This window comes from Channa argus, chromosome 4, assembly GCF_033026475.1.
Source record: "Channa argus isolate prfri chromosome 4, Channa argus male v1.0, whole genome shotgun sequence".
Classification (NCBI taxonomy): domain Eukaryota; kingdom Metazoa; phylum Chordata; class Actinopteri; order Anabantiformes; family Channidae; genus Channa; species Channa argus.
The window spans coordinates 27670274-27685385 of NC_090200.1; the positions used below are offsets into that span (position 1 = coordinate 27670274).

Below are 15112 nucleotides of genomic sequence, written 5' to 3' on the forward strand. Positions count from 1 at the left end.
ATTTATTTATTGAAACATGTTGCTGGCATCAAATTCAAAATGAGAAGATTTTGTCAAAAACCAAACTTGTCTCTTTTAACATTTAGTAACATTGTCTTTAGCATCTTTAACATAGTCTTTGTATTATTTTCATTTTGAAATGCTTTTATAACATTCTTTTTATTTACATTTTATGCAACATCCTAACCCTTCTGGAAATGGGATTTTTCATTTCAATAATAACATTGTGAATCCTAAAGAATCCAATCTGTGGGACAATACTTTTGATACCTTACCTACATTATCCTGAGACAACTTTTGCACTTTCACTCAAGCAAAAGAGTATTTTTTAATTATGGCAGAACCTGAAACTGAAGTCTGACACGAACTGACGTCTGTCTTTACCACTGACCACAACATTTTTTTCAGTCTTCCTTTTCTTTTCAGTCGTTATATTTATTCGTGCTATTATTCAGGCCGATTAAAATATGTTTCAGCACCTTGGGGACCACCTTCATGGACCAAGTGGAATCCTCGTGCGTCACATGGACAACCGCCTGTCTCGCACGTGTTGATTCATTGTGTTGAAAACCGGCTCAGCCTGTGTTTGCGCGCAGCAGAGCACGCGGACTATGCCACAGTTTCCACACAGCGTAACGCGCTGTGTGAAAGCTCGGTGTTCACGGTAATCATGAACAGGATCCAGCAGCATTAGTCTTCGTCCGCACAGGCCACAGTGGCTCTCTGTCGCCCTTCCGTCTGATGCCACTTAGCTGTTGTAGTTTGCATAGATACTGTCTTTGCTTCCGGCCCCCACTTTTCTTTTTTTTTTTTTTTTTTTTTTTTTTTTTTAGAACTTGCAGGCTATGCCTATAATGCAAGTTAACTTTTACTTCCTTGTACACACAGATAGAGGAACTGACCGTTTTGTGGCTGGCCTTTTTGTCAACACTCCACATCCTCTCGCTTGCTTCATTTCATAACTTTCAAATCATGATTAGATAGAAAACAAGTGGGAACTTTGTAGAGTTAAAAGGAATCGATTTCACTTGTAAGGTAAGTCTTTGACCTTCTTAAAATCTTTTGTTAGTACGTGATAAATTTCCTGTGTTGTGGCAAAGTTAAGTAAGCAGAGGGGAAATCCGCTTTTTACTGGCACTGTATCTGCTGGGCTGCAGATGACCGGGCAGCTGGATGAAGCTGGCAGCACCGACTCGGTCTTGTGCGCTCTCATCCAGGTCCCAGAGACTTGTTTCTACTCATACAGTGACAGTTAGACCTACTTTCAGATATTAGGCCGTAATTTGCTGGTGAACGTGGCTGATGGTCTCTCATGATGACTCTTTTGTTGAAGGTTCAGTTTAAAAAATGGTTTATTTGAATAATATTTGGTTTGTTTTGACGCCACTTTTGCTCTATTTTATATAAACTATCCCTATTGCTGTACATTTAGCTGTAAACCTATTTGGTCCACCTATATATAAGTAACTCAATACAACAGTAATACAATAAATCCATTGTTCCGTCATGGGGAACAGTTGTTGATGAAGCTGTTGTAAAGGTGTGGATCTTGTTTGCTGTAATGTTGATTTATACGAATATGCTTTTTTATAAATATTGATATGAAGGACTTGCACAAATGTTTGGGGTGCTTAGCATACAATGATCAGGCAACATTATGACCACCTGTGCAATCTAATGCAATCCAATACAGCAGCTCTGCCATTAATTCTACTTTTAAAATGTTATAATTTCTCAGTTTTACATTCAAACTGTCAGAAAGGTGATAATTCTAATATGAGGTTGTTATTGATTATTAAACTTAACGAAGTAGCCAAAATATTAGAACGACTTCTCCTTATAATACACTCCAGTATGACTCTGCTAAACACTATGACCTCAAAACATAGTAGATTTATCACCTGTCTGACATTTTTACTTAAAAACTGAGAAATTATAACATTATACGAGTAGAATTCATGGCAGAGCTGCTGTATTGGATCACATTAAATTACACAGGTGGTCATAAAGTTATGCCTGATCAGTGTATTTGATCTATTGTTTTGATGGGAACCCAGTTTAGGCTAGAATGAGACAATTCATCCATCCATCCATCATTCATTCACATATTCTTTTGAGGTTTATGGGGATTCCAAAATCTACGCCAGCTGTAAATGAGCGAAAAGTGGGACACTCCCTAAACATTTTCCAAAGGAGAAAACGTAAATGAAAATAAACAACAAAATGATCAAGAATGTTGCTTTGGAAAGAGGATGTGTGGTCTGATGTAGGAAAACTAGCCAAAAACTACAAATACTCCAATCTAACTCTTCTAATGTCATTGCTATAATTTGAATTTTCTGTTTGAGAACCCAAAGTATGAGACAAACAAAACCTTAAATGATTGCAAAGAGCCCTGCAATAAGTCCTATCATTAAATGTTCCGATTTGTCAGGAATGTGAGAAAGGTTGTTGCTTTTGTTGTGTAAATTTGTAATGGGAGCATTTTTTTAGATTGTGTTGTTTTGTGTTTATGTATGTTTTCCAATTTAAATAAATCAGTAAACAATATATTAGCAACCTTTTGACATATAACAGCAGCTCAGACAAATGGTTTCATAAAATGCTCCACATTTAAACAACCAGTACCTGCAGACTACATTTTCATGTACAGTTACTTTGTCTAAACAACATAATTGGTAACCATAGGTGGCACCGTTTGCGATATTTTGGCAAAACATTTCTTGTGAACACGAAGACAAATGTACAGAGCTGCTACATTTGGCAGGAGTGGATATCAGACAAAGATAGCGGACTGCCAACCTCAGCAGGAAGTAGTAGATATTAGCTCGAAGTTGTTCTCACTAGAAGATGAACTGGCTAGTGTTAGAGAAACCCAGTGATCAAGCTGATAAGACCCAGAAATATTCTAAAATTATAATTTGCACTTTCTGATGTGTAACATTAAGGAAATGCATATTTTAAGCCAAACCATTATCTTTTTGTTAAACCTAACCACGTTGTAACTAAGCTCTGATGTTTCCATGATCATAACCTTATCATGATTATTTCAGTGTTGACAAATGTCTGTTAAACTAGGTGCTCTTGGGCTGCTGATCCAAAATATCGTGTTAGCGGGTAAATTACCTACAGCTCTGTGTATGATCATTTGTGTAGGATAACTTGTGATATTTGAGATTTTTGTCATTGAAAAAACAAAAAACAACCATTTGTATTTTGTCACAACCTTCATTAATGAAATTAACATTAATGAAGAAACAATGATACACACTGCCTGATTTGATCAGTGCACCACTATTAAATGAAACCAGGTGAATACTATCTTAAGGTCTTGGACAATGACAGAGCCTTTTCAAATTCAACACGTTACCTGATTATTATCACATTCTGGTTTTGTTTATAGTGCACAGGTTTTCCTGAAGCAGGTGTTCATGCATGTGTGATACGAACATACTCTGATCAGCCACAACATTAATACCAACTGGTGTTTTTAAGATCAGTGTTACACTTTCATGACGTTGTTGGTGCCGTGCCTTAGTTTTATATAGCTGTGTCTGAACAATATTAGTGTTATGTACTGCTGCTGTGTCAGGATAAGATATTTTGTTTATTTATTATTAGGCTGCAGTGATCCCAGTAGGGACAATCACTTCACAGGGGGAAATGTTTCAGCAGGGAAAACTGGGGAGAAGTCGAGTATGAATGACAGTGAAAGATTTGCCTCAATTCAGAAACACTGGAGAAAATGTTTTTAAAGTCTATGTAGATAGATGTAGATATGCTGTAATTTGTTAAAATTGACAAGAATGTATACTTAAGGTCCTGGAAATATGTCAATGTGTATTAATTTATTTTATGTATTCTTTGCTTTCACCTTGTTTGAAATTACACTTTTACATTAAATTACACAATGTAGAAAGTGTAGAAATGTACTTCTTATTTCATGACCAAGTTTTGTTCACATGTAGTCCCACTGACCTCTTCCTGTGGTACTGTTTTTCTTTTATATCTCAAGGGTCATTTGCAAGTTAAATATTAGGTATTGTGGTGTATCAAGCTGAACAACCCTGTCACCAGTTTGTGCACACTAGAGGTGTCAGAAATACAAAGTAAAAATGCTAGTACTTGCCTAATAAGATCAGGTTACTACATTGATCAGCCAAAACAGTAACATCACCTGTGATGTGGTTCTTACAAAAGTTTTATGAACTAATAAATGACCACCTTTCAGCACATAAAGTGGTTAAAAGGTTATAGTAAAATAAGGTTTAATTTGCCTTGATATATTAATGAAAAATTAACTTTAATTCATTTTTGATGAAAGGAAAATTTGTAATATCAAATTGTGCATTAAATGTTATGATTGTATTAATGTAATGAATTTCTTTGTTTTACTGTTTTTGCCATTTCAAAATAAGGGGATGCAAAATTTTGGACCCAGCTGCATAAAATATATGATGTAAAATGTACATTAGGTACAAAAGTACAAGTGATCCATGACGAAAGTTTCACACTGCATTAGTGTTACTAAGATACAGATAAAAAACAAAAGTATTTTAAACAGTACTAAAATTGATGCTGCTCATGTAACATAAGATAAAATAACCTCTATTTGAATGTAGTTACATCAAACGTTGTTTTTGCTTCTGCTCTATTTTGCTTTTATTGTAGAAAAGTCATGCAAAACCTAAAGTACCTTTTGAATTTTATGTATTGTATTCATTCATAATTGGATTTTGTTGACATTACGTTCCACTGACCTCTTTCTGTGGTACGGTTTTCCTTTTATATCTCAAGTAATTTGCAAGTTATGGTTTGTCTCCCTCTCTCCAACTTTCCCTCTTTCCCTTTATACCTCATTATACACCCACAAAGCTGAATACACACATAAAGACACTTGTTATCCCCTCTTCTGCTGTAGTTCCCTTGTAATATTTTGTATATATTACCTTGTCTATCATGTCTTGTATTTAAATTCAATTTATAAAAAAATAGTAATTTGCAAGTTAAATAATAGGTATTATGGTGTAAGAAGCTGAACACCCTATTCACTATTATGTGCAAACCAGGCGTGGCAGAAGTACACGAAGTAAAATTGCAAGTACTTGCATGAAAAGATTTAAAGTTACTAAGTACATAGTATTAGCTGTAAAAACGTGCTAAAAATAGAAAAGTACAAGTGACTTGGCATCGGTGTTGCTAAGTTACTAATGAAAAACAATAAAAGTATTTTAAACAGTATCAATCTACTTTAGGGTCAGGCATTAACAAAACATAATAAAATAGGCATCAAGGTATACGTAAAGTACCAAAAGTAAAAGTTCACTTGAAGCACACATTACTATTTTTTTACACTGTCTGAACACAGTCCTAGTTTATTAGGACAAATACTGTTTACTGGAACAATTTGTTTTTCCTGACTCAAATCAAAATCACTCTCTTATCTTAAAAGGTTAATTTGTTAACAAATAGTCTATACCAGTACATGGCATTTAAAAGTCTGTTTAAAGTATCATACGTAGGCTGTACTGCATGTAGACTATTTCAAGTTGCCTACCATGCATGCAATAAATAATAATTGCATTCAAAAAAATTGAAAAATAATCAGCACACTGATAGGACTGCTAGAGAGTTAAGGGTTGCGCTACAGGAGCCAACAGCATAGTGCTGACACATGCTCTATGTTCACATCAGACCTCCAGTTTTAGAGGTGATAACATTATATCTGTTACAAAAACAACCACTGGCCTGCTTCAGGAGGAGAGGAAGAGAGCAAGAGAGATATCAGATGATTCCTGATGGGGCAGTGGACCCATAAAGCCTGACTGACTAATTACTTGTATTTTATTTTATATCAGTTGAATGTTTGGTCTATAAAATGTCAATAACTAGTTAACAAGTCCATCAAATTTCTCTAAAGTACAGTGAAACATGGACAAATATCTTGTCTTACCACAAACCTGTGAGGCCACTACGTCTACACTAAGCCTGAGCTATAAATAGGTGTGACAAACCAGAAAAAAAGAGAAATGCTGTAAATTTGGTGGGTTTTGTGGATGGGATTATGTTCCCTCTTCACCTAAGGATAATCAAAATACCACACAGCTCACTTTGCATTTGGTATGGAAAACCTTTAATTAATTCATATGTGAGGATTAACTCTTTTTGTTATATGATAATATGTGATATAATATATCCTTAATGGGTTTTGGACCATATGCTAAGGTGGTGTCTTCACACAATGCCACCCTAGGATTTGTGTAATTATATTAATCATTTGAATCTGTTGGACATTTTACAGACAGAAAGACACATTGATTAGGCAGGAAAATAACCTCATAACAGATTAAAAGAAGATGAAAACACAATACGAGAAGAAATGTAAATCTATATGGCCACACTGAGCCCAAAATAAAATAAAATAAGATGTTTTGAATTTTAGTGCAAGTAATATTTATATGGACTTTTGTCGAACCTACAAATTTGCATAGAGCTGTATTTCAAATATGAATAAGGATTTGTTATAACTTGGAGAAAACAAAATGCTGTAGCTGTGTTATCTTTGATAAACTCTCTAAATTGCTTCAGTGATATGACAGTGACAGAGATGACAAGTCGAGTTCTGCTAAGTTCCTTAAAGGAAGTTGAATACATTTCTCATTATTGTAGCCTGTCTCTATAACTGGAAATTTCTCTTTGTCTTTGACATAATTACTTAAAAGCAGCAGACTATTCGCACTATTTTTACGTTTTGTCAGCCAACGTCTGTAGGACCTGTAAATCGCAACGAGATCTCTTTATTCTTGCTCTGAATGCCAGCAAATAAATACATTTACATTTACATTTAGTCATTTACCAGACGCTTTTATCCAAAGCGACTTACAAGTGAGGTACAAGGCAAGCAAAAATCTAAGTCAAGGAGAAAACATATTTTTAAATAAATACATTTAAGTGCATAGAAAGATGCGGAAGAGTTCGGTTTTCAGCAGTTTTTTGAATATTGGGAGTGAGTTTGCTGAGCGTGCAGAGTTTTGGTAGCTCGTTCCACCATTCCAATTCGTTCCACAATTGAGCTGAAGGGTTTTGCTTGATGTCTTCTGTGTGGTGCTGGCCCCACCAGACATTATTCTTTGGCAGAATGCAGTGGATTGTAGACCTGAATGAGGGAGTTGAGGTAAGCAGGAGCTGTTGAGTTGATCCCCCTGTAGGCAAGAGACAGAGCTTTGAATCTGATGTGAGCAGGTTTTGTGGGGACAATGACTGTAGATCTAACATTGATGCCGATGTTTTGTTGTATTGGAGGTCTGGCTGGGAAGACAAGGACTTTGGTCTTGGACAAGCTGAAGATGTCTCTATCTCATCCAGGCAGAGATGTCTGAGAGACAGGCAGAAACGCGTGATGCTTGAAATAATTCCCATACAAATCATACTTTTCATACATTCAAATGGGAGTTTATGATAGTGCTGACATTATTGCAGGTTGTTTCAGAGTGGCCAGACTGGTCTCCTACTGTAATGCACCAAAAGGACAAATGGTTCCGTGTCTTGTTCAAGGACACTTTGACATGTGACCAGAGGAGCCGGGGATCGATCCAATAAATGCTGAAACTGCTCTCTACCTTCCTGCAGAACAGTTGCCCCACAGATCAGCATTGCTCATTTAAGACTGATGTTTACTGCACCATACTTAAATTTGTCTTTTTATGTGGGCACCTAATCTTCACCCTAAAATCACCACATAAGGCTCCAGTTCCTCATTGTTTATGGGAAAGTTTCATTCACAACAATATCAAGCGACACAAAAAGTAGGATTTGACAGTGTAAAGCTTCAAGTCTGCCATTGGAAATCAGTAACCTAAAATACATACAAGTTAACAGAGTGAGTCTGTGTATTTGAGCCAAGAGAATGATAAAATACACATAGTCCATGTGTCAGCAAAGTGTGGTCAGCTCAGCTGTAAAGTGAGAGAAATAAAGAGGGAAAAGTTCAGACTGTGTGCAGTGGATTGCTCCATGACTAATATGTATGAGGGTTTCGGGGAATGATGATGAAGATGAAGCTACCATTCTTAAACCAAACACTTTTCCCTCTTTGATTTCCCACAATACAACCAATAGCACAGATTCATCCATGGTCACAGCAGAAGTTTCAAATAACATTTTTAAACGTATACATTTGAGTTTCTCACACTTTCTTATGTTAACCTTTCACACTGGCATCAACTGGTAGTTGCCGGTGGATGAACTGTCTCTAATTGTCTCCTGTCCCGTATCAGCTGCAGAAATGGCTCGACAGTGGCAGCAGAGCGAGATGACAGAGTACAAGAAGATTTTGATCAAACGGGATCTGGAGATGGGCGTGGTCATGACAGTGTTTCGGCAGAAGGCAGAGCGGCTCACTGTACAAGTTATCATGGAGACCCAGCAGGTGGCATGGACACGCACCGCAGATAAGACCGATGGTGTCTGTGAGTATACTATAATAGGAAGTTATAATTAGCACAATTAGCTGCACCATCTTTTTTATGTATTACTTTTGAAATGCACACCACTCGGCAGCAAACTTACAGTATAGTATTATTACGTATAGAATTTAATTTCCTGCAGTGCAAGTAGTAAATAATTCCAGGTTCACTTCCTGCCTTAAAAATGTGATTAAAATGAACTTAGATTTAATAATTAACTGAACTGGATAAAATAAGTTCACTAAACTCAAGATAGATGACTCAACTCTTTAGTCACATGGTCAGACAGTTTATTTTGTACCAAAAATCAGTCAAATCATCTAAGGCCATATTCACATTATTACAGAAAAAGTTATGCTCTAGTGCTGCACGTTGCTTGCTGATTGCCTCAGTATTTTACCTCCAAAACCCCCAGGGGCACTGTAATAAATGGTACCACCTTTGCTGCAATTTTAATGTTGCTAGCAGTAAATTGCTGTGTTTTAAAAACTATGTTTGACTCTGTATCAGTATATGATATATGACTCTCTGTGTTTGTCTGGTCTCATATGAGGGTGATATGTAAAAGATCAAAACAGTCAAAATAAATAATGCCCACTAAACAAGACTGTTTAAAATAAGATTATAGTAATAATGAAATATTAGGAGAAGTTGACAAGGCACACGAGAGCAATAAGAACATTAGACTATAGGACTGTAAGACCAATGCACAAAAATGAAAGATTAAAGATGAAATAAAGATAAAATCAATGAAAAAACTAGGTCCACTATTTAAACACTATTTAAAAAATATATTTAAATGAAAGCTAATAAATACAATGATGAAGAAAATGTAAAAATCACAAGAGAATAAAGTAAAGTAAAAGAGAAAAAATATGTAAATAAATGCCGTAAATGAAAGGCACACATGAGATATTTGTCATCTGCTGCCTCATGCAGAATTCACGGGCTACAAGATACTTCATCTAAATGTGTGTACTCGGTTTAAATAAGGCTTAGAGAGGTACCCTGTTGCTACTTAACCAAGTAGATTTTTGCAGGCTGTATATTTACATTCCAAGCCACCATTACAATTATGTCTAAATACTGAGCATAACTTACTGTTAGCCATGGATTAGCTTAAAAAAGCAATTGTGTCTTCATTGCTTTAAAGGGAGGAGAGAATGCTTGTCATTTTCTTCCCCACATTTTCTCAGCTGGTAACAAACCTGATTCTTTTTGGACCTGAGTCATTCACTGCTATACCCTCAAAACATCCACCTTTAAATTACACTTCAGTTTCAGGCTGTTTTAAATGCTATAATGTGCTACAGAAAACTTTCAGTCCATGTAATACACTGACTAGCTGCTGTATTGCAGTCTTCAGCTCTCAGCCGCAGTAAGCATGAGGTGTCATCAATTTCAGGGCACATTCTTTGGTTCACTGGGTTCCAACCCTCACAGTATAGTTGCTGGGAGATGTGTGATCTCCACGTGAAGCCCCTGTATGACTGGTTAAATGCTGTAGGTACTTTAGTGACAACTTGTTTTCTTCACAGTCTGTAAAAGTGTGAACTAAAACTCAGTCCTAAAGTAACAACCATGGTGTATGAAAGCTGAAAATGTGTGAAATTGAAAAACAACCATGTGTTATCCTTTGTGTTTAGCAATACACATGCAAGAGAAGAGAAAATACAAATACATAAATAATAGCCCACAGAAATGTGTGTGCTGCATTTCAGTGGACCTGTTTGAGATTAGAGAAATTCGTCCAGGAAGGAACTCCAAGGACTTTGAACGTTTTAAGGATGGCAAGGACAAACACAATGAGAACACCTGCTTTACCATCTTCTACGGCTCACAGTTTGTTCTCAACACCCTCAGTCTGGGAGGTGAGGTTTTTATTTAAATCAGAAGATGTTTTCTGTAGCGGTCTGTTTACCATTGAATTCAATAAGTGAAGGACCTGGATATTTTTTTGTTTTAAATGCTAACAACAGTGGCCTTTAGGGAAGAACTTTTTTTTTTCATCAAAACCTTGTCACAAATGGAAACTAATAAAAAAAACAGGTCCAAAGGTCAAAAATGCATCTATTAACAACTATGAAGCTGACACGTTAGCACAATGCCACTATGGTTTTAGGGTCAATTACTTGGTAGAACTCTCGTCAGTTCACCCATTACTTTAGTCTAGTATGTTTGATTTTCACACATTGTAAGATAACCCAATGTGCAATGTAATCTTCAGTTTGAGCTGCTGGTTTGCATGTTTTTACAATCTAAACAGAGCAGGCCAGCTTTGTTTCCAGGTCTTATGCTTTCTTTTCATCTCAATCTTGCAAAGAAAGTGAATCTCTTAAAAGAAATACAGATCATAAAATGACAGTTACATTATTCAAGGAAAGAAATCAATTCTGACCTGAGGAAAACAAAAAATTGATGTGAGGTTTGTCACATTTATCTTGCCACTACATTAGGTTTGACAGACTTTGTATATTGTACATACATATACATGTGTCAATTTTTAATTATGTGAACTTCTGAAAAAATTTGGAGTAATACTAAGTAACGTGTTCTGCCTATTCTCTAGCTGATTCTGTGGAAGAAGCTCAGAAATGGCTGATAGGACTTGAACTGCTCAGACAGGAGACACTGATGTCTTCAACTCCAGTTCTTATCGAGAGGTAGAAACACCCACACACACCCACACACACACACACAAAGGCACACACACACACACACACACACACACACACATACACACACACAGTAAAGGGATACATACCTGAAGTAAGAATGGAGGTACCTGAGGGTCAGGGACAGAAATATAGAAATCATATTTGGACTTCCATGCAAGAGCTTCAAGATCAAAGCATAGATTATAAACCTTCCCAGTGTATTAATAAGTCCCTCCAACATTTTGTGGACCTTTTTATGATTGTTGCAGCCTAAAATAATTTTGTGACAGTTTTTCTGAAAAAAATTAGGATGCATGTGTAATTGTTTTTATGATGTTTTAAATTTAGTTTGAATTTTTTTTAAAGTTTAGACAGAATTCACAGGCAATTGTTTAATTTATCATTGTGATTGCAATATCATAAATTCCTTGAGGGACTGGTTATTGTTAGGCCTCCATCAAAATTCACGACAGCTAATATAAAAGGACCAAAATGATCTCAAATGAGTGGAGCGAGAAACAAAAAAAATCTGTGGGAAATTAAAAGCTACAGCAAAACAAAAAAAATACATTGAACAGTAACAAAATCAGTGTGGGCTGCATGGAACCAGATGATGGGGAGGGGGACTTCAATAACGGGTAGGGACATATAAAACTTAAAAATTGAAATCAAGAACTTACAGATTGCGAAACCAAATTCAGAAATTCTATAAAGCCAGAACTGAATACCTTTGAGACAGAGATAACTCAAAAGCTGCAAAGTGTTGTTGGAGATGTCTGAAACCACAGCACAAGAATAACCAAAGCAGAACAATGGTTATACCAAATAATACGGAACTAAAATACACACTGCTTCACTTCCTTGGAAAAAAAAATCAGGCTAAGGTAACAGAACTAGAACTAAGATCAAAGTTCAATAATATCAGAATTTACAGCATTAGGGAGGCTGCAGAAATAATCGCAATGATATATATTATTTGCAATTTGACGGAACTGGCACTTGGCAGAAATGCCACCCTGCAAATTCAGCAAGCCCATTGTTCAAACAGACAGTAAGTTGAGACCATCTCAAGATCCATCCTGGTCAACTTCGAAAGCTACAACTTTAAAGATAACATACTAAAGGGAGCAGAATGGCTGAGCCGAAACTTAAATTTAACCAAGGAGCACACTAGATGTGACTATGGGTTTATTATTGAGGTCATTGTATGTGGTGGAGTCATACTGGAATGCATTACAGTCTATTAAGAGATGGTTCTTATGTCATTTTCAGCTTAATTAAAATGAAAGAGAAGATCTTGATCAGTGGTTAGAATCTTTCCTGAACCTTAGCGCAAGAATAAAACTGTAAAATGCCAGTCGTGTCTACATGTTCTTTGCCAGTTAAAGTACCCAATACCCAAACCAGGATTTTGACAAGAAGATTTGACAGTTTGACTGGAACAAGAAGAAGCCTAGGATCATATTTTGCTTATTATTACTATGTTGCTTAAACAAAAATCCTAATTCACTGGTGTGATAATGGATATGAGGCAAAATGAAAGAATGAATAAAGAATGCAAGAGTATCTCAATACAAGCAATGATCAGGGATCGGAAACATTTGTTCAGGTGATCGTGGAATCTGCAGTTGTTTAGAAATGGCTCTAAGACACAATTATGATTTGTGTAAATCTGGCGTTTTCTTTGTCAGACCACAGACATACTGTACTGTCTTGGTCAATCTAATAAGTTCTGTCAAATAATAATAATAATATTATTTCTTTTCTTTTTATATTGGCACTGAGGAGCCACCAGCTGTAGTCAATCATGATCACTAACAGACAGTTAAGAGGTCTTGGATTAAGCAAATAAAAAAATATTTTGGAACTTTCAGTGGTTTGTGGCTAGTTTTTACCCCGAATGTGTGAACCTGTCCAAGAAATCCAAATGACGTCAAATCATTAAGATTAAGATTTTTGTTTTTATTGATGAAAATGGATGTTATACAGTTATTCTGCTTTAGCAGTCATTTAAAGCTCAATATTGCCATGACAGTCATAACCATAACTGTAAATACACTCATGTTAAAATAGTTATTAGTAATTAAGACCCAACCAGTGATTAATTTCTGTGTCATTGTACCCACAGTTGGCTGAGGAAGCAGATGTATTCTATCAATCAAACCAAAACTAACAGGTACGGTATTTATACTGTAAGTATGAAGAGGTTATTCAGTCATACCAGTTCTGTATGTAAAGGATAGAAATCAGTATTGTTCCCTACTTCACTTATTATAAAGATCATTTACAATGATTGGCCTTTTAAACATAATAACAATATAACAGGATTCCATGCTGCAGCCAATGGGATATGTAAGATGAGCTGTTTTTTTTTTGTGTGTGTGTTCTTCCCAGCATCTCTCTGAAAGAGCTGAAAGCTCTGCTTCCTTTGGTCAACTACAAGGCCCCCAGCTCTCGTGCTCTCAAAGATAAATTCCAGGTAGTCTTCTTTTTTTCATGCAATATCAATATCACCATTGTTTGTTATTAACTCTGATTACATTCCAGTCTGTATATATATATGAATAGTGACACGTTTGTCAGTTTATTTCAAATGAAACACTCAAGATGTCCTTGGAGTGTAGATCATCAGATTTGAGATCATCTTAATTTGAGATTTTGATTAAATATATCTACCATGGAAATTTACATTTGTGTTTATATAAAAATTATAAATATTTGTTGGTTGCTCTGCTGTTCTGTGGCCCATGTTAGTCAATATGGTAATTCAATATGAAGGTCAAGGAGCTGTAACTGCCTATTTAACACTTTGCTGTAATTAGGATGAAAACAAACAAAAAAAATCAATCTTTTAAAAAGAAAGAATGCTTTTATGAGCTGAGGATCACCCAATCACCCAGAGGACAATTGTGGATGAAAGATGTATTTGACTAGTGAAGAAAAACATCTTCAAATCGGTTGTCTAGCTCACCCTCCATTAGGTAGACAATTGTGGTTAGTAGTGGTGGTATTTGTACCCTAGTCAACAGTCAAGATAAGACTTCACCAGAGGGTTTTCCCCAAGATGTGAACCATTACCGTGCCTCACAAACAGGAAGACAAGATAGTTAGTAATAGTTTGCTTAAAAAATGCCCTGTACAGTGCTGGAACAACATCCTATGAAGAGATTAGAGAAAGGTCAACTTTCACTAGAATGATCTGTAGAGAGGAGTTTGGAGAAGGATGAAAGTCTTACCACATCCTCTGTTAAGCATGGTCATGTATCATGCCAGTGACATGTATGGTTGCCAGTGAAACTGTTTCCTTTCTATTAATTGACAGTGCTGCTGACAGAAGCAAAAAGATGTACAGTTTTACTAGAGTTATATTATCTGCTCAGACTTAACCAAATGGTCCAAAACTCATTGGATAGTTCCTCACAGTGCAGTTGGTCAGTTGGTCAGTTCAGACCCAAAATTCAGCAGTCTGAACGAAAACAGTAAGAACTTTTATGTTGTGTTTTCACAGGAAGTGGGAACAAAAAAAGATCACCTTGACTTTGAGCAGTTTCATAAATTATACAACCTTATAATGTTTGAACAGAATGAGGTGAGTGGGAATGTTTGACTTTAAATACAGTATGAACAGTAGATATTATTGTTCTAATGTTTTCCGTAATTTTTGTTCGCTATATTTTTGAACTCAGATTCTTGATGAATTCAAAAAAGAATCCTGTGCTTTCATTCTGGGGTGAGCACCTGATTTTACTTATCATAAATGACAGTTAGTTTGTAAAGAATGGTTTTGGTTTGTCAGCTTGGTTTCAGTGTTTATTTTCTGATTTCTGTGATATAGTAACACAGATAAACCAGATGCCTCAGCAGTTCTGCTACATGACTTTCAACGATTCCTCATTTACCAGCAACAGGTGAATTAAGCCTTGAATGATTAATACGCCAGACAACAGAGTTGTTGTAGTAACTTTGCATGTCTGACACATTTTTTCTGCT

General features: G+C 36.0%; 1 protein-coding gene across 2 annotated transcripts in view; it reads left to right on the top strand.

The window, feature by feature from the left end:
• The first annotated feature begins 856 nt into the window (after window positions 1-856).
• Window positions 857-15112, top strand: part of plcg2 (phospholipase C, gamma 2) — a 40651-nt gene continuing 26395 nt past the window's right edge. The window contains exons 1-9 of one of the 2 annotated variants that reach the window (XM_067503072.1): window positions 857-1035; window positions 8277-8468; window positions 10187-10336; window positions 11035-11128; window positions 13251-13298; window positions 13517-13601; window positions 14631-14711; window positions 14809-14852; window positions 14958-15030. In XM_067503072.1, the coding sequence (XP_067359173.1) occupies window positions 8285-8468; window positions 10187-10336; window positions 11035-11128; window positions 13251-13298; window positions 13517-13601; window positions 14631-14711; window positions 14809-14852; window positions 14958-15030 (759 nt within the window). In that variant the 5' untranslated portion in view covers window positions 857-1035; window positions 8277-8284. Of the gene's footprint in view, window positions 1036-8276; window positions 8469-10164; window positions 10337-11034; window positions 11129-13250; window positions 13299-13516; window positions 13602-14630; window positions 14712-14808; window positions 14853-14957; window positions 15031-15112 lie in introns of those variants that run through there. The other variant, XM_067503073.1, reaches the window with a different exon arrangement.